Genomic DNA, 19,052 nt, shown 5'->3' with positions numbered 1-19,052 from the left:
GCTTAAGGTTTAATAAGGTTGTAATTTGTATCATGCACATAAAAACAGTTATTTAGAATACAGTTTGCATTAAGTAGCATCCTAATAATAGGCCTACTCATATTTCATCAGCCATATTACACAAGGTATATTCCATTCAGCTCTGATTTTTTATTTTTTATTTTTTTTTCGAAAACATTCACGGTTGAACAGTTGATGGATTCGAGAACCGCTCGGACTAGATGAATCGTTTGACGACTCGTTCAGACTGATTCTGTGAACAGCAAGATCCGACTCAACAGAAAGATCCGTTCACTCATCGGACGTCGCTACTGAGCAGAGGGGCTCCACCACTACAGGGAGAAATACAGGCGGCATATTAATGGAAAGTGAACAGGTTGGCGTGTCCGCCCTATAAGTTTAGGACTGTAAGCGTGAATTCGCTTTTAATCAATGGCGTTTCAGGTTCGGCGTCTGTGATTGACGCATCTGTACAGATGCTGGCCGCTTTGGTCGCGCCGGAGGAAGGAGAGGTTTTGACATCGTTAGATTTGTTATCATAATCAGCTGACCGCTGCTGAAATCGCTCCGTTTGCTGTTTTCCAGAAAGCGTTGACAGCGATGAGCGCTTGTCAGGACAACACGTCTTTGAGTTTTTCGGAAAGCAGGGAAAATGTCAGCGGGAATGAATGGGGAAGGATGGATGATTCGTATACGTCTTGCTTTGACGAGCCCACGGGCGACGCGATACACGACGGGATGAATGCGGTGCAGTCGGGCATAGAAGTGCATCTGCCGCTTCCCCTAGGCCAACGCGAACTGATGCTAGGCCTGGTGGAAGAGGGTTTCCCCGTCTATCATGGCCGTCTCGGTTCTGATCCGGACTCGGATTATCTCGACATCCCCAGCGACCCGAACTACAGCGAGAGCGACGGGAACGTCACCACGAAAAAGCGCAACCGCTCCAACAGCTCGCGGCACCGCGGGGAAGTTGTAACGGAACTCGGACCCGAAGAGGTGCGCTGGTTCTACAAAGAGGACAAGAGGACCTGGAAACCGTTTGTTGGACACGATTCTCTGAAAATCGAGTTGGCTTATCGCAAATTCTGCGAGCTTAACCCGAACGAGGTCAAACGGAGGGATGCCAGTGAAGAGGCAGAGGATTTATTCGAGTCTCCGTCAGAATGTGAAGAGCCGGCGGTCCGGAGACAGTCCGCGGCGGCGGCAGCAGCATTGGCGCCGGGACACGAGAGCTCGGATGCGGGATGCTGCTCAACGGACGAGACGGAGCTGGAGTCGGACAGCATCAATGTGGAGGCAGTGTGTGTCCGTGGAGGACTCTACGAGGTGGACATTAAAGGGAAAGACTGTTATCCTGTATACTGGAACCGTGAGTGTTTTTACAATCTTATTGCATTAAAGAAAACAAACAAGATGCCCTAATTCAAACATATTTGTTATGTGGTGTTTGGAAAACAAAGAGAGGTTTTGCCGAATGTTCATGTAGGCTAGTTCTTCTTATACATACAAGTTACAACGATAGTACATCCTACTTTTCGGCTGACAAAGCGCCATAAAAGTATCCTAAAAGTAATTGGAAATACTCCAAATCTTCTCTGAAGCCATACGATAAGAAGCAGTGTTGGGCAAGTTACTCTAAAAAAGTAATTGATACTATAGCTATACATCATCAACAGTTTTATTACTTTTTATTACTATTATCTATAAAGTAGCCTATTGGATTGTATTACTAATTACTTTAGTTAAACAATGCAAGGATAGACATGAAAGTGCACTTTTGATTATTTCTAATAAACAATATTCAACTGCATAAATTATTCTTAAACTGACCAGAGTGTGTAAAGGGAGAAGGTTACATTAAAAACATACATTTTAACCTTACATTTTGATGTTAAATCCACTATTGTTTTATATAGACTTGTTCTAGTCTATACCGTATTTAATGCAATTACATCAGAACAGAAGTAGGCTAACTGTAATTTAAATTACTGAAAGAGTAATTCCTTACTTTACCTTTTCAAGGGAAAAGTAATTTACAGTAATTCAATTAATTAGTAATTTATTACACCCAACACTGGTGAGAAACAAAAACTGAAATTTAAGTCTTTTTTTTTTTTTGCCAAAAATCTTTGCAGTAGCTCTCAAATCAGATTTAAGCTCCATATCCAAACTTGACCCTGGAAGATGAATTGTGCCAGATTTTACGTCAATGTTCGAATGTGGCTTTCAGCAAATAACACATTACGGGTATTATCTAAGTGGACGTTCACACAGAACGCATTTTTTACATTCCAGTGCGTTACTCTTCCATTGTTTTTCAATGTAAACGCACTAGATGGACGTCTTTATCCGAGGCGCTCGCTTTCGCGTGTTTTGCAGCGTCTAGCGCATGACACGACATTCTAAAAACACAAAACCGTGAAACGCAAAAATGTGTTATGTATCCTAATCCTCAAACAAAGGTAAAATTCGCCGAACAAGGGTAAATGTGACCGCATCTTCAAGTCAAGTCATTTATTATTGTCATTACAAGTTACCAAGTAAAATGATAAACTTACTTGAATGCTACTCCACAGACTATAGACAGACCAAATACAATAAACCTCACTTCTATATAAACAAAACTATAGGAATTACCAAATGATTGCTAAACCATATGACAGGCATAGCATGGCGCTTCGCTTCTCGTCTCGACCCGTGAAAGACACCTTTATATTGGTTCTTCAGTGGACATGAGCCGTAAAACAGCTGTAGGAATGTGACCCAAATTTTCTGACACTGCCCGAAATTTGTCTGAGGCTAAGCTTCATCCCAAAGACCATTAAAATCGCCATCTGTGAACATGACACGCTAGGTGAGCAAAGACTCGTGATTTTACCCCACGACAACAGAAATTCTTTAGGAAAAACAATTGTAAACCAAAAACGTACAGTGTGCTTAAGTCAGATGAATTGTTGCTTTAGGACAACAATTCGGACTGCTTGTCTTTACAGAACAGGACCACATCCCGGTCATGAGAGGCCAGTGGTTTACGGACGGTACCTGGTTGCCTCTGGAGGAAGAGGACAGTGACCTCATTGAACTGGACCACCTGGCCCGTTTCCGAGGCCAGCAGATGAAAGACACCTTCGACACGGAATCGGTGGCCATCACGGTGGACAGCAAAGATGGTAACAGTCCATGGAACCAATAGGACTCAGGGTTAGGGAGGCTTTGTACTAGGGGTCAAGCACACAAAAAAGATCGACTTAACATTGAAGCTTAGTTCAGCTGACCCAGAGGCACAGTCATGAATGTGCTACATCCCAAACCCAGACATCCTGTTTGTCCCATAATACATTTGAACTAAGTTAAACTGACTTGTATATAGCCTACTGGTATCGATTTTCAGTTGTGTTTGCAAATACTTAAAATTACCCTTAATTGAAATGAACTGATCTAGTTAGACCACTTAAGATTACTTAACACTCAGGTAATTTGAAACAGACCTGTTTGACTTCTGCTCTTAATTCACTCAGCCATTCACAGTTTGAAACTGAGCCGTAGCCATGTGGACTGGCACAGCGTGGATGAAGTGTACCTTTACAGCGATGCCACCACCTCTAAGATTGCACGAACAGTCACTCAGAAACTGGGGTTCTCAAAAGGTTTGTAACACCCTTGATTAGTAAGTACTTTCTCAGTGGTGTTGTTTTCTTGTAGACCACATGAAATGGCTTGATGAGTTCAGTGTTCTATGTTATGTTTTGTATTTTCTTGGGAAGGACATACTGAAGGCCCGATTTATTAAATAGGCCAAGTGGCTAAACTCGAAATAACATACTGGCATACTATTTACTCTTACTGTTTCTGCAATATAAAAGTGTAGATTCAGTATGATTCACTACTTGCTAGTTCGATTGGACAAAAAGTTGTGTGCAAGATGAGTCATCAATATTTTGAGTCTTTTTTTCTCACATGAAATGAAGAGAAAGACATTAACTTTTTAATTCATGGATCTGCTTAAAGTACATTATTGGAGTACACTAGCATACACATGATTTCAAAACAAATAGACATGGACTAAAAGCCAAAATAAAAACATTTAAAATTGTATGTGGTCTTTAAAGGTTTAGTTCACCCAAAAATGAAAATTATGTCATTAATTACTCACCCTCATGTCCTTCCAAACCCGTAAGACTTTCGTTCTTCTTCGAAGATGTTTTAATGAAATCTGAGAGCTTTCTGTCCCTCCATTGATAGCTACGCAACTAGCAGTTTGACCCTTCAAAAAGTTCATAAAGAGATTATAAAACTAATCCACATGAATTGAGCGGTTTAGTCCAAATTTTCTGAAGAGACACAATCGCTTTATATGATGAACAGATTAATTGAAAGTTGAAAGTTGAAAGGTTTGTTTTTGCGCATCAAGCAGGTTCGGTTAAGCCTCTCTTTATGTTCACTGATCAATGTTTATATGTGAATAAATTAAATCTGTTCATCATATAAAGCGATCTTGTCTCTTCAGAAAATTTGGACTAAACCACTCGATTCATATGGATTAGTTTTACAATCTCTTTATGAACTTTCTGAAGCGTCAAAGTGGTAGTTGCATAGACTGTCAATGAGGGACAGAAATCTCTTAGATTTCATTAAAAATATCCTTACTTGTGTTCTAGGGGTGGAGCGGTACATGTATTCGTATTGAACCGAAACGGTACGGGCGTTGCGGTTCGGTGCATGAATATACACAGAGAATACATGGTATAAAAATAAATAAAACTCGCGTGCAAATTAATTAATGTAATGCGGAACTACTGTCAGATACAAGGGGTTCTTTAGGGACACCTAATCTGTAGCTCCGCCTTAGCTCTGAAGCTCCGTGGCTATAATGAACAGGCTGCGATGTCAAGATTTGCAATGCTGGAATATATGGTGTGTGTGTGTGTGTGTGTGTGTGTGTGTGTGTGTGTGTGTGAGAGAGAGAGAGAGAGAGGCGCGGGCGCGATCGAACAGTGGAAACATAAAAACATACTCCGTCATTTTGTTCATACAGGACATCATTCAAACTGCAAAGTGTTAACTTATATTTGTGTACACTCGCAATAAAACACAACATTGTGCTTTTGTCAAGCTGTAACCTACAACTGTCACCCAACCAAAATCACACACACTTTTTAAAAGCAAAAAATATTTATCCAACCCCATTTAAAAACAGTCTGTGGGTGCCATCTTTTGGACATTCATCATATTGCATTGCTTTTCATTTCTTGTCCTCAAACAGAGCACTAATCCGTTTATTTTTAAGTTACACATTCTACATTGATTAAAAAAGAAAATCAAATGTGTTTTTAATGGTAGTATTATGTTATACATAAATAAATTATTTATAATTCAGAAGAGAATGAAGTTAGTTTTAATTAAAATTTTAAGGAAAACAAATATATTGACCTGAAATATAGCAAATAAATTTTAAATTCATTCAGGTGCAATTACCAAACATATCTCAAGGTCTTTTTATTAATTTAATTAATAAACTAATTATATAAAACTATTGTCAAAGCACTACAAATAAACTGGTTCTATGCCTTTACTTTATTAATAAAACTTATTTAAAAAATACAAGGCTTATTTTCCTTTGGTGGTACAGCCTGAGACATGCACAATAAAAAAAGAATTGCCTTCTACATTTTTGTTTTGCTTTTCCATCCATTGTACCGAACTCGTACCGAACCGTGATGTCTGAACCGAGGTATGAACCGAACCGTGACTTCTGTGTACTGTTCCACCCCTATTGTGTTCTGAACATTAACGAAAGTCTAACGGTTTTGGAACGACATGAGGTAAATGATGAAATCATTTTCAATTTTGAGTGAATTAACCCTTGTGAAAAAGAAGTACACTTCAAAACTTTTAATTCAATATTATTACAAAGTGCACATTTTAAAAATCTCTTTAAAGTACACTTAAGCAGCCTTTTATTTGAATTAATTAATATTATATTATCTGCAAGTATAGTTAAAAAAAAAAAAAAACTTTTAAGATTGTTCATTCAATACAGTTAAGTACGCTTCTTTTTCACAAGGGAATTCACTGTTAAAACTAAAGATAAAATAAAGTGCATGGTTATCAATTTAGCATGTCTGGTTAGCCTCCAGTAGTGGGACGCGTCTCCACCGAGGTTACGTGGAGGAGGCGGCTCTAGAGGACACGCCCCCTGAAACAACGCACATAGTCTTTGTGGTACATGGGATTGGCCAAAAGATGGATCAGGGGCGGATCATTAGAAATACAAGCATGTAAGTCCACAAATCACACAGCTGAGTCTGCAAAAAACATCTAGTCCTGAAACTGATGCATTTCATTGACGGTTTAGGATGCGTGATGCTGCCCGCAAGATGGAGGAGAAGCATTTTTCTGACCGAACAAATGAACACGTTGAGTTCCTTCCTGTGGAATGGCGATCTAAACTCGCCCTTGATGGAGGTATTGCCTATGGTCAATGCTAAAAATATAAAGTGCATTATGTTTGAAAACTATTATCAGTGATAGACATGATTATGGTTTATTTATAATAAAGTCTACTTTTTCAGACACCGTGGACTCCATTACTCCAGACAAAGTGCGAGGTCTGAGAGACATGCTGAACAGCAGTGCAATGGACATTATGTACTACACAAGCCCTTTGTACAGGGATGAGGTGATTTACATCTATAGTTCTCTACACTTTCATTAATTTTGCTCTTTTTTTCAGCTCTCTAACCCACATACAAGATTTTTAAAGCATTATATTTGGGCTCCTGATGTGAAAGCACATAAAAAAAAGTATACTTTAAAGCTCAAAAGACGTCCCACTCATACACAGACGCACACTCTGTCCCACTCTTTTCTAGTGCACAAATAAAGTGTCACACTTGTTCGTTTCACGCTCTCTGCACTTGCATCCTCAGATCACCCGGGGTCTGACCAAAGAGTTGAACCGACTCTACATGCTCTTCTGCGAGCGCAACCCAGAATTTGCAGAGAAAGGAAAGGTGTCCATCGTCTCCCACTCACTCGGCTGTGTCATCACCTTTGACATCATGACAGGGTGGGACCCTGTGCGCTTTGTTCACAAAGACGTGGCAGATGCTGTGGAGGCTGATGTAAGCAGACAAGAGCGTCAGCTACTGGAGGATCTTCGTATGACATGCTTAAGGTTTACAACTAATTATAGTTACACTCTACTCTACACTCTCATGAAATTAAGAAAAGGATGTAAGCAACCATGCAGAGCACTCTAGCATAGTGGTTCCTGCAGGATTTCTACATGGAAAAACAACACTAAAAAGTTCAAAAATTCAATATATGCTCATTAAAAATGCAACTCTGCTAATGTCTAGTATTTATGTAACTATTGTGCACTTTTATAAGACTTGAGACTCTTCAGACTAAATTATCAATGACACTCTGTAGACACATTTTAAATATGTTGAAACACAAAAATGGAAAAATCAACAAAATGGTCCCAGACATCCATCTAGTACATGTTCAGAATAACAGCGCGGGCGGACACAAAAAGTTGCCTTTAGGTTATTTTTTTTGTAGGTGAACATCCACTTCATCCATTGCTGTTTGCTTTCTGTGTTCTCAATACTGTCTGTTTTACTGACTGAGAAACCGCTTTAGATGATTCAGTGAGACAGTGGATGCGAATCAATTCAGACTGTTTTGCAAACCTGTTTGGCCAACTTATTGGAAAGAGAGAACCGACTCAGGTGAATGATTAATTCACAAATGCTTAGCATCGCTGGGTTGGTCAGTCGGCAGAAATACGTCATATGTAAATACTGAAAAAACAAGGAGAAAGTTCTCTGGTATTCACAGTATGTACAGCTGTAGGTGCCTGTAGCATAGCAAAATGTACTCAGAACGCCCTTATAAGACACTAACAACCTCTCAGCAATCGCAAAGCAACAGTTTAACAATAACCATTCAGATGACATGCTAACCACCTCTCACAACACTCTAGCAACACATTCACAATCAGCCAGAACACTCTAGTAATATGCTAACATCCACCCAGAACACACTAGCAAGTAACCCAACAACCACTCAGAACACAGTATCAACATGCTAACATCCACCCAGAACACACTAGCAAGTAACCCAACAACCACTCAGAACACAGTATCAACATGCTAACATCCACCCAGAACACACTAGCAAGTAACCAACAATCACTCAGAACACAGTATTGACATGCTAACATCCACCCAGAACACACTAGCAAGTAACCAATAACCACTCAGAACACCGTATCAACATTGCTAACATCCTCCCAAAATAGACTAGCAAGTAACCCAACAACCACTCAGAACACAGTATCAACATGCTAACATCCACCCAAAATACACTAGCAAGTAACCCAACAACCACTCAGAACAGTATCAACATGCTAACATCCACCCAAAACACACTAGCAAGTAACCAACAACCACTCAGAACAAAGTATCAACATGCTAACATCCACCCAAAACACACTAGCAAGTAACCAACAACCACTCAGAACAGTATCAGCATGCTAACATCCACCCAGAACACACTAGCAAGTAACCAACAATTACTCAGAACAGTAGCAACATGCTAACATCCACCCAGAACACTCTAGCAAGTAACCCAACAACCACTCAAACACAGTAGCAACATGCTAACATCCACCCAGAACACTCTAGCAAGTAACCCAACAACCACTCAGAACACAGTATCAACATGCTAACATCCACCCAGAACACACTAGCAACACACTAACAATCACTACCAACATTGTAGCAACTACATAGCAACATGCTAACATCCACTCAGAGCACAAGGCTTGGCAACTCCGACCCTCAAGATCCACTGTCTTCCAGAGTTTTTGCTCCAACCCTGATCAAAGCCACCTGCCTGTAGCTTTCTAGTAATTCTGAAGACCCTGGCTGCATCCGAAAGCTTAGGCAGCTGACTTGTTGCCTCTCTGTCCTATCAGGCACTGACTTCGCAGGCTGCGTTTGCACACGAAGCTACCTCACGAAAGTGATTTCGGACAGGCTTCTGAGACAGCGTTATGGTTTAATGATCTAGAGCTAAACAGAGAGAGCTTTGATGATAACTAAGCAAATTTTTTTTTTGCTTAGAAATAACATCAAAAGTGATATTGATCAAAATGTTGATCAAAAACGTACATTTACACACAAACTGACAAGCAAATGCAATGTTCAGACACCATCTTTGTTTTTTAGCTTAACTGTCACGAAATGGAACGCACAGGATTGTGGGATATCAAAGGCAGCCTTAAAAATCAATCAGATGATTGTATCTCAGGAGACAGGAAGTGAAGCTAACGTTGGATTCGGACGTGCCTTGATGCATCCTCCGAAGGCTTTTAAGCTTTGGGACGCAGCCCTTGATTAGCTTGTTCAGGTGTGTTTGTTGGTTAGAGCTAAACTCTACTGGAAAGTAAATGTTGTAGGCCAGAGTTTCCCAGCCCTGCCTCAGGATCTGTTTAACAATGTATAATAACCATCCACTCTTGCATTGTGGCCGTCGGTTTTGCACAGGCTAAGACCACTCTTGTTTTCTTCAGAAAATGTAAAAGTCGTTGTTATTGTTATTTTAATTTTAATTTCGGCTTTATGATACACTAACATTTCTAAAGATTATCTTTTACAATCTGTTAGTTCTTAATGTATTATCCATTTGTTCAGTTGCCAGTTGCATTGATTTTACAGTTCTCATGTTGTTTCCGATGCATTCAATGGGTTATGTATTATTTAAAGGTTTTTAGTTTTGTGTGCACTCTACTCCATAATGACCATCCCTCTGTTAATCTGGTGTGTGTACTTTTCCTCTCCAAAAATCTAATTTAATATTCATTTGCAGAATGAGGGATTTGGAAGATAAGCTTCAGCATGTCCAAACCTCATCCTCAAGACCCTCTCCAGCCCTGAAATTCAAGGTACGTTAGTATAAATAACCTTCTCTTCTCCTTCCCACCATCTGTTTGTGTAAGTTTCTTGTAATAAACCATGTGATTTGGGGTTGTAGGTGGAGAACTTCTTCTGCATGGGATCTCCTCTGGCTGTGTTCTTGGCTTTGCGAGGTGTCCGTCCTGGAACCGACGGAACGCAGGACAACATCCTACCTAAATATATCTGCCAGCGGCTTTTCAACATCTTCCATCCCACTGATCCTGTAGTGAGTGATGGTTTTTGGAGTATAAAGATAGCCTAGGATCAGATTTCTCAGTACAGGTCCATATAAATTATGAGCCCATTTAAAAAAAAAAAAATTGTCTTAGAAGTAAAATGATTGGTAACACTTTACAATAAGGTTTCATTTCTTAACATTAGTTAATATGAACTAACAATGAACAATACTTCTACAGCATTTATTAATCTTGGTTAATGTTAAAGGGTTAGTTCACCCAAAAAGAGATTTTGTCAAGAAGTCAAAATTTCCTGAAGAGACTCAATCGCTTTATATGATGAACAGATTTAATTTAGGCTTTTATTCACATTTAAACATTGATCAGCAAACATAAACAGAAGATAAACTGAACCTGCTTGAGAACAAAACTCAGTGGTTCTTGCTGAAGCTCAAACATGCTGCGTAACACAAGAATGAACCTCATTGGTTCTTGTTGAAGCTCAAATGTGCTGCGTAACACGAGAATAAACCTCATTGGTTCTTGCTGAAGCTCAAACGTGCTGCGTAACACGAGAATGAACCTCATTGGTTCCTGCTGAAGCTCAAATGTGCTGCGTGACACGAGAATGAACCTCATTGGTTCTTGCTGAAGCTCAAACGTGCTGCGTAACACAAGAATGAACCTCATTGGTTCTTGCTGAAGCTCAAACGTGCTGCGTAACACAAGAATGAACCTCATTGGTTCTTGCACGTCAAGCGAACATGCTTGGGCTTCCATTTATCATAACTTATGTCTGAGTCGATGAATGTTTATATGTGAATAAAAGCCTAAATCTGTTCAGCATATAAAGCTATCATGTAATGTTCAAAATTAAAAGAAGTTCAAATTTAAAAAAACATGTCTCGAGATTCGAGACTTTGTGCGGCTCTTTGTATTAAACTATTCTGTACATACATGATGCTGTTTTATTCATAATTGTTTATGTATGAAATTATATAAGATTTTTAAATGTTAGTGTATTTATTTATTTTTTATTAACAAGACATAGGTGCTTATACTAAGTAAGAGACCAATGAATTGCATATATATATATATATATATATATATATATATATATATATATATATATATATATATATATACACACACACACACACACACACACACACACACACACACACACACACACACACACACACACACACAAGTACAAATAAAGGAGAGAGAAAAAAGAGAAAATAAAACGGCAAAATATATAGATGTTATTTCATTACTTTGAATAAACAGTTTATTATTTTTTGTAATTAAAGGTGTATAATATCCAAATATCAGTCAGAAAATATGAATAACTTCTAAATATGAAAATATGAATAACATCTAAATAAAAACAAATGGTTTCCTGCAGGCATACAGATTGGAGCCTCTCATCCTGAAGCATTACAGCAATATATCACCTGTCCAGATTCACTGGTGAGTAAAGCAATGCTTTAGCTAAATTGAAATTCTTCCTTTATTTTCACTAATAATCATAAAGGATAAAGTAATCAGTAAGAAATGTTTTTTTTTATCAATTTTTTTTTTTAGGTACAACACCACCAGCCCCACACCGTATGACCAGATCCGTCCCACTTTACTGAATCCGTCAAAGGAAAGTGCTTATGTGTCCGATACGGAGAGCCTCCCGAGCCCATGCACCTCCCCTCCACAGCCCCGCAGACACTATGGCGAGTCTATCACCAATCTGGGCAAGGCCAGCATCATGGGTGAGATGGAGAGGAAGATCGTTAAAGACGACTGGAAGTGTAAAACACTTGCAGGGAGTGCAGGATGTATAGTGTGTGATGTAGGAGTAGAATTACCTCTTTTTACTGTAGCACTTTGAGATTTCGCTGAAATGTAAAGTGCATTATAAATAAAATTTATTATTATTATTAATTACGGTTCCCAAATATCGAGATAATGGCGGTCTGCCTTCAGTTACTTAGCATTTGCAGTTTAAAGCATCTGATTTTAATGTGAAAGCGATAAACAGAAACAACTCGGCAAAGCATCGGATCAATAGAAAGCAATTAGGAAGTGTCGATAATAAATCTTATAAATATTATTTATATATATATATATATATATATATATATATATATATATATATATATATATATATATATATATATGAAGAGTTCAGATGCAAAAGCCTCTAAGTGCCATCTGAAATTTTCTTCTAGAATGATCATTTTTTATCAAGCTTGTATATTTAAGTTCAGTAATTTCACTTAAATGGCAATGAAGATTACCTATTAATTGTCATTTAAGTGAAATTACTGAACTTAAATATACAAGCTTGATAAAAATGATCATTCTAGAAGAAAATTTCAGATGGCACTTAGAGGCTTTTGCATCTGAACTCTTCATATATATATATGCCCTGTCTGAAGTCCTCACTTATAGACCCACTGCAAAAAAAACCCCTACCGTTAAAAGCCTATGGGCAGATTTACTAAACAGGGCAAATTTAGCGTGAGAGCGCAATTCCAAAACAGCGCCGATGGGAGTGGAAAGTTCTGCACGTGATCGACTGACTTTACAAAGAGTCCTTGACACCACCAAGACCAAAGAGCTGATCGTAGACTACAGGAGAAATAAAACAATCATTCAGCCCTTACTCGTTTCTGGGCGTCCGCATTGATTGGAGTGTCAATACCACAGCACTAATAATGAAGGCACAGCAGAGATTTGACCTCCTGAGGATACTCTGGAAGAACCATCTGACTGAAAATCTGCTTGTGTCTTTTTACCGATGCTCCATAGAGAGCATCCTAACATACTGTATTTGTGTAGGGTTTAGTAGCTGGACTGTAGCAGAGAGGAAAGCAATTCAGAGGGTCATCACCTCTGTCCAGAATATCATGGGCTGCCCTCTCCCCCTCCTTGGAACATATGTACAGTTCCCGCTGCCTCAGGAAAGCCTATAACATCCTTAGGGACCCCTCAAACCCTGGTCTCCACAGGACAGTAAAATCACGGACAAACAGACTTAAAAATAGTTTTTACCCCAGAGCCATAGTTGCACTAAATGCTGCTGAGTCTTGAATTTACAAATGGGAAATATCCATTATGTGAAATTAGGGCCATCACGTTATCAGATTTTTCACACCACGGTTATAGAGGCCAAACTAATTCACGGTAACAATATCTATACAAACCTTAGAAAAAAAAATAAAAAAAAATATCTTATTAGTCAAATTCATCTTTACTTTGTTTATTTTTTGTTTTGCTTTCTTTTTTTAGCCAATGAATACAACACTCTACTGTTGCATTGCCCATTGCATACAACATTTACAACAATGGCTTTCTCTGGCTTCTTTGACACTGCCTAAGAAATAACCAGGAGAGAGACAAGTTCATTATTAATAGTTTTTAAACACAACTTATACCTTAACCTGTAAAAAAGAGTCCCCATTTGGAACCCAAATCCAATAAATGGCATACCCAAATTAAAATACATAGTTTATGAAGCCTTCGGACTTCAAATATTGTAAACTCATTTGAAATAAAACATTTGGCACCTTGTTGTCATATTGTCAGAATTAATTAAATGATAAAATTCTGAGATTTATGGAACATTTTTAAGACAATGCTATATGATTTAATTCAGAGGAGACTAAATTGTTAAGCGTTTCAGCTTAGCACAGCATCAAAATACAATTTATTAGAATAACAGCATATTATACTCCAAAATCACTTTATAGCGTCAGCCAAGTGATTGAAATAACTTCCTTCTGTTGTTCCTTCTTCTTCCTTCACATTGAACTGATGTGGCTTCTTATCACAGAATGAGGCGGAAATTATTTTATAGTATTCTATACAGTGATAAACACTGTCTATTAGCATTGCATTATAGATTATTCTGACGACAATAACCAAGATAGCATGAAGAACACAGATAAACCATATTCCATAGTCACAATGGTGTGTTAATTCTCTTCATGTTTAATCAGTCAAAATGCCTCTACCTGCATTTTATTCAGTTAAAGTGATGGCTGGATGTCTTTGTCCATATTAGAGATTTCCTGGAACATCAAAAGTTTAATACTTCTATGTGTTTCTCACTTGTGGACTTTCTGCGCAAATGTGCCCTCCAGTGTTGGGTATGAATGAAACAAATTACATGTGAAAGTTTAGCATTCCATAATGCTGACATCACATTTTGTATGTCACATGACATTTTGGGTAAAAATACCACAAAAATATTCCTCTCTAAAGCTATTTGAAGTAAACCTATGATAATCCGTAAGTTTTTATCCGAATTAGCACACTTTTGGACTAAAAGCCTCAAGGGATGTAAATATAACAACACAGAGAGGCGTCATCAGGCGTCACAGGTTAATGTAACATTTTCCGTTTCTGGACTAGCAAAATAATTGCAACTTACTCTCTGTATAGTGGCGAAATGCGCAGGATGTGGGTGAACAGGTTGCTGGTATTGCCCCCTTTTGTGCTCACAGCTGATCGGCAAGTCCTGCAGAATGGGGTGTCTAAGAAATCATTTTCTGTAATCCAAAAAAACTTGTTCTTTGCAGTTGGATGGCAATGCAACAGTAAAGTATCATTATTAATTGTGTATAGTATATGATGACAAAAAAGATATTCAATTAAATTATAGTTATCACTTTTGGTGTGAACAGGCCTTTAAAATGTAACAGTTACTACATACATGTGTATTTTTCCAAAGGAGCGGCAAGTATAGGTAAAGGCATCGGAGGTATCCTGTTCTCCAGATTTTCCCGCTCGAGTGGACAGGTGGGGGGTGTGGAGGAGGAGCCATCAGACTCAGAAGGTGGGGCATGTGAGAAAGGGGAAGAGGGCAGATCTGTGGAGTTAGACGATAAACCGGAGGAGAAGATTGAGGAGAAAATCGAGGAGAAGGCAGGAGACACCAGCATGTCACAATCAGCCTCTGTCATTATGGATAACTCCTCCTGTAAGTGGCTCAGAAATTGTGCACTGCTGATTTAATAGCTTTCTGATAACGATAGTTTTTATTGATAACCTTTTTATAATAATGGAAGCCTGTTTCTGCCTCTAAATAAAAAAGGCTAATTGTGTGATAGTTTAAAATAAGAAGTAAAGTCAAATTGTCAGATAAAAAGTTGCAATCACGTAACACAAAGGTAAAATCTCGTTGCAAGATACAAAGTCTAAATTGAGATTTAAAGTCAATTTAAATATATAGCCCCATTTTATAAAATAAACTCACAATTTCAAGAAATAAAGTTGCAATTATAAGAAACAAAGTCATGAAATATAGTCAAATTGCCAGATATAAGTCGCAATTATGAAAAACATTGCGAGATGTGAAATTATGTTGCGGATATAAAATTGTAAGATATAAAGTCACAGTTGCCAGAAACAAAATCACAATTGCTAGATATCCAATCATGTTCAAAAATTTACATTATGGAGTTACTGTCACATTACAAGTTGCACTTGCAAATCGCAATTGTTAGTTATAACATCACACTGGAAGATATAGGGCCCTGTTATAACGATCTCAGCGCATTGTCTAATGCGTATGGCGCAAGTGCACTTAGGGCTTGTCCGAATCCACGTTTGCTAGTTTAAAAATGGTCGGCGCGCCCAGCGCATGGTCTAAAAGGGTTGTTCCTATTCTCTTAATGAGTAATGGGTGTGTTTTGGGCGTAACGTGCAATACACCAATCAGAGTCTCATCTCCCATTCCCTTTAAAAGCCAGTTGCGCTCGCGCCATGGCGGATTCGCTATTTACACGGCGGAATTTGTATGCAAAAAAACTGAACGCTTCTCTAGCAAGGAAACAGATCAGCTCGTGCGCGAGGTTAAAGCGCGTGAGTAGACCATCTACGGGACAAAGTGAACGCGCATTGTGGACCCGCCTATAGGCGTACATTACTAACGCACTCTTTAAATGACAAAAAAAAAAAATTGCGCCATTTACTTTAGACCAGGTTTCAGTTGGTCAATGGCGCAGTCTATTTCAGCTGCCTCAAAATAGCAACGCACCAACAATGCATCTGAACACTCCTCATTTTCAGACCAGCACACCCATGGATGCGCAAATAGGCGCAAATGCATTTGCTATTTAAACAACGTGGCAATGGACGTAATGATAAAAAATTATAACGATGTCGGGCTGAAACTAGCAAAAAACACTTGTGTCGCATTGCTCCGGGTGTATGATAGGGCCCATAGTCCCAATTTGGAGAGATACAGTTATAATTTGCTAACTATAAAGTTACAATTTGTGATATAAAGTCAAATTGTTTGATATAAAGTTACGACAAAGTCGCAGTCGCATGAAATAGTTTTTTACTCGGAGGCAGAAACGGCTTCCATAAAGATCTTTGATGATTTGTAAATTCGCTTGTGCAGAGAAATTCATCAGACCCCTAACACGTGTCCTTTTTTTACTGTTTTTCAGTGGAGCTTGAGAAACGCATCGACTTTGAGTTGAGGGAGGGCCTGGTGGAGAGCCGCTATTGGTCAGCGGTGACGTCACACACAGCTTATTGGTGCTCACACGATGTGGCTTTGTTTCTGCTAACGTTCATGTACAGGCCAAATGAAGCGAATGACATGACAGAGGACAACCCTGAATCATAACACACACACACACACACATATGAACTCTCGCACCCTTGATCACTCCCTTAATTTAGTTTAGCAGACCTTGTTCACTGTGCGTCAGGGATCCTTGCCTTGTTTCTCCTTAATTTTAGAAGCACACCCATGGAAGAGACTTACTCTCTCCCCTACATCCGCAAACTAGGATTGTTCTTAACCTCGATCGATGAAATGATGACAATGATCCTACTTGTTTCAGCTTGGACAATTCACACCTTGAAGCTTCCCAAAGTTGCAAACTCTTCATATTGACTGATGTGTATTAACTTAACTTGTGGTTGGATAGTATGACTGACAAGAATCTGCTGAATTGGAGGTTCACAATCAGAAGGGTTTGAGGAATGCATCTGATGTGATCTATTTATTGGCCTAACAATTATACTTTTTAAGATTTTTTATAAATTAAGCATTACTTGTATGTTTACTTTATTTAGATGATAAAAAATAATCTGCATCTCTCCTAAAAGTGGCCAAATATTGAGTTGATAGTTGATGGAAGCAGTGCACATAACCACATCATTATATATTCACCCTCATGTTGTTCCAAATCCATGTGACTACAAAAGGAGATATTTTGAAGAATTGTACTTGTACTCCCTTTTTTTCCATGCTATTACAGTGAATGGAGACCAGTGTTATTTTGGCATAAATGATATACTTTTGTAATATTTTCTGGTTTCATTTCAATTTTAGGTAAACTTTTAGTAATTTTGTTGTTTGTTTTAGTCATTTATATTAGTTTCTTTTTATTTATTTTTTAATGTCTATACAGGTTTTGTAAAATTTACTAAAACTAAAACTTCAGTTCATTTTAGTTAATTTAGTGCTTTGTTAAAGTGAAAATGAGAAATGTTGCCTTTTTATTTTATTTCTGTTGTCTCTTATTTTATTAAGTAACAAGTTTTTTTTTAGTTTTTTTTTTTAATGGTTTTAGTTTTAGCTAACGATAATAACTTTGAAGACTGAAGCTTGAAGACTGGAACAATCTCTTTAAGAAATGATCCATTAGTCTTACATTGAAGAAAGGAAGTCATATGGGTTTGGAATCTCATTGGGGAGAATTATGACAGAATTGGTATTTTTGGGTGAACTATTACTTTAAAGACATTTCCGGTCTTGTTCCCTCTACCTTTTTTCTGATACACCGAGACATTAGTTTCTCCTCTACAATCGCATGATAGACACTGAAATCTACTGCATATTTGAACTGCACCCTTTGCTATGATTATCTCCACCGAATTATAGTTTATTCTTTGACATGCATGAAAGAGAAAGTCCACAGAGGCTTAAATGAAAAAAAAAAAATCCTTAAAACTGGATCTCCTCTTAGTTCTGTCCAGGTTGAAACACTTAACATTTTTCATATATAGCATACTCTTTTATGCCAACAATGTGCAATCGGCATATCAAACACATTACTGTTTTCTAATGTAAAACTGCACTAAAGAACCACACAGTCACAAAGATTTGCCATTTTGAAACCACTATCTTTTTTTGTGTTAAGTTCATGTTTTATGTGTTCATTTTGTATGATTTGTTTACAGTAGTCCTGAAAATCGACACCCCCATGCCTTTACGATGACAAGAGGAAAGCACTTAACATATCTCCTTACCTCACCCTTGAATGTGCCAATAAACTGAACTGTGAGATCTTCATTAGGTCTGTGGTCAGAGGGTACGGTCTGCATTATGTGCATATATATTAGAACTGGACTCCAGCGTGTCTGTTCATGTTTAGCTTCAGTGAACGCCGAGCTGTTCCTCTTTTACGAACCTCGTGATTTTCATTAAAGTTGATATCGACCGCCTGCTCTGTCTCTTTCTGTGAATTACTTTTTAAATCCTGACTCTATAGTTAATATATAGGATCAACTAGTGTTGTTGTGGACCTTGAAGTAAATGGAAAGCAATAGAACTTTATTCATCTCTGAGGGGTCATTTAGTTTTAGCAATACACAATAGACACTAGAGCTGGTGGGTTGTGTGTGTCACAGGTCACCAGTAGCATATACTATACACTTTTAAAATGGAAGGTTAAATGCTTCACATATATTTTGTTGTTAATGTCAAATGCTGTGCATAATATAAAACTCAACTATATTTGAATGTAAATGTCTTTTTTTATTCTTTTTATTCTTTTTATTAGCTAATACTAATATAATATTTTGGGCCAGTGTTTGTTATATGTGTTAAGATGGTAGCCTAAATTGCACTTGAGCGCTTTCTTATACATTTTACATTTCTATT

General features: G+C 38.1%; 1 protein-coding gene across 2 annotated transcripts; it reads left to right on the top strand.

The window, feature by feature from the left end:
- The first annotated feature begins 276 nt into the window (after positions 1-276).
- ddhd1b (DDHD domain containing 1b) lies at positions 277-18,613 on the top strand. Of its 2 annotated transcripts, none has more exons than XM_084090299.1 (13): positions 277-1,369; positions 2,964-3,170; positions 3,519-3,647; positions 6,131-6,278; positions 6,356-6,465; positions 6,573-6,679; positions 6,930-7,177; positions 9,880-9,955; positions 10,045-10,194; positions 11,553-11,617; positions 11,732-11,910; positions 14,877-15,125; positions 16,603-18,613. In XM_084090299.1, exons 1-13 carry the CDS (start codon positions 601-603, stop codon positions 16,782-16,784), a joined length of 2,619 nt encoding a protein of 872 aa, XP_083946425.1. In that variant the 5' UTR covers positions 277-600; the 3' UTR covers positions 16,785-18,613. The 2 variants fall into 2 exon arrangements, with proteins under 2 accessions (XP_083946425.1, XP_083946426.1); XM_084090300.1 differs by having other exon boundaries at positions 294-1,369; positions 2,994-3,170.
- The last annotated feature ends 439 nt before the right edge of the window (positions 18,614-19,052 follow it).

The sequence above is a fragment of the Abramis brama genome, assembly GCF_963993115.1.
Source record: "Abramis brama genome assembly, chromosome: 18".
Classification (NCBI taxonomy): Eukaryota; Metazoa; Chordata; class Actinopteri; order Cypriniformes; family Leuciscidae; genus Abramis; species Abramis brama.
Note: the sequence above shows the minus strand (reverse complement) of the source record. Positions and strands in the feature narration are given on the sequence as shown.

Bases quoted from the DNA above. Each gene is read 5' to 3' on its own strand.
- ddhd1b (XM_084090299.1), top strand. From the start codon at position 601: ATGAGCGCTTGTCAGGACAACACGTCTTTGAGTTTTTCGGAAAGCAGG. The intron at 3,648-6,130 runs GTTTGTAACACC...ATGTCTGGTTAG, and splicing joins GAAACTGGGGTTCTCAAAAG to CCTCCAGTAGTGGGACGCGT. The intron at 6,279-6,355 runs GTAAGTCCACAA...TTGACGGTTTAG, and splicing joins ATCATTAGAAATACAAGCAT to GATGCGTGATGCTGCCCGCA.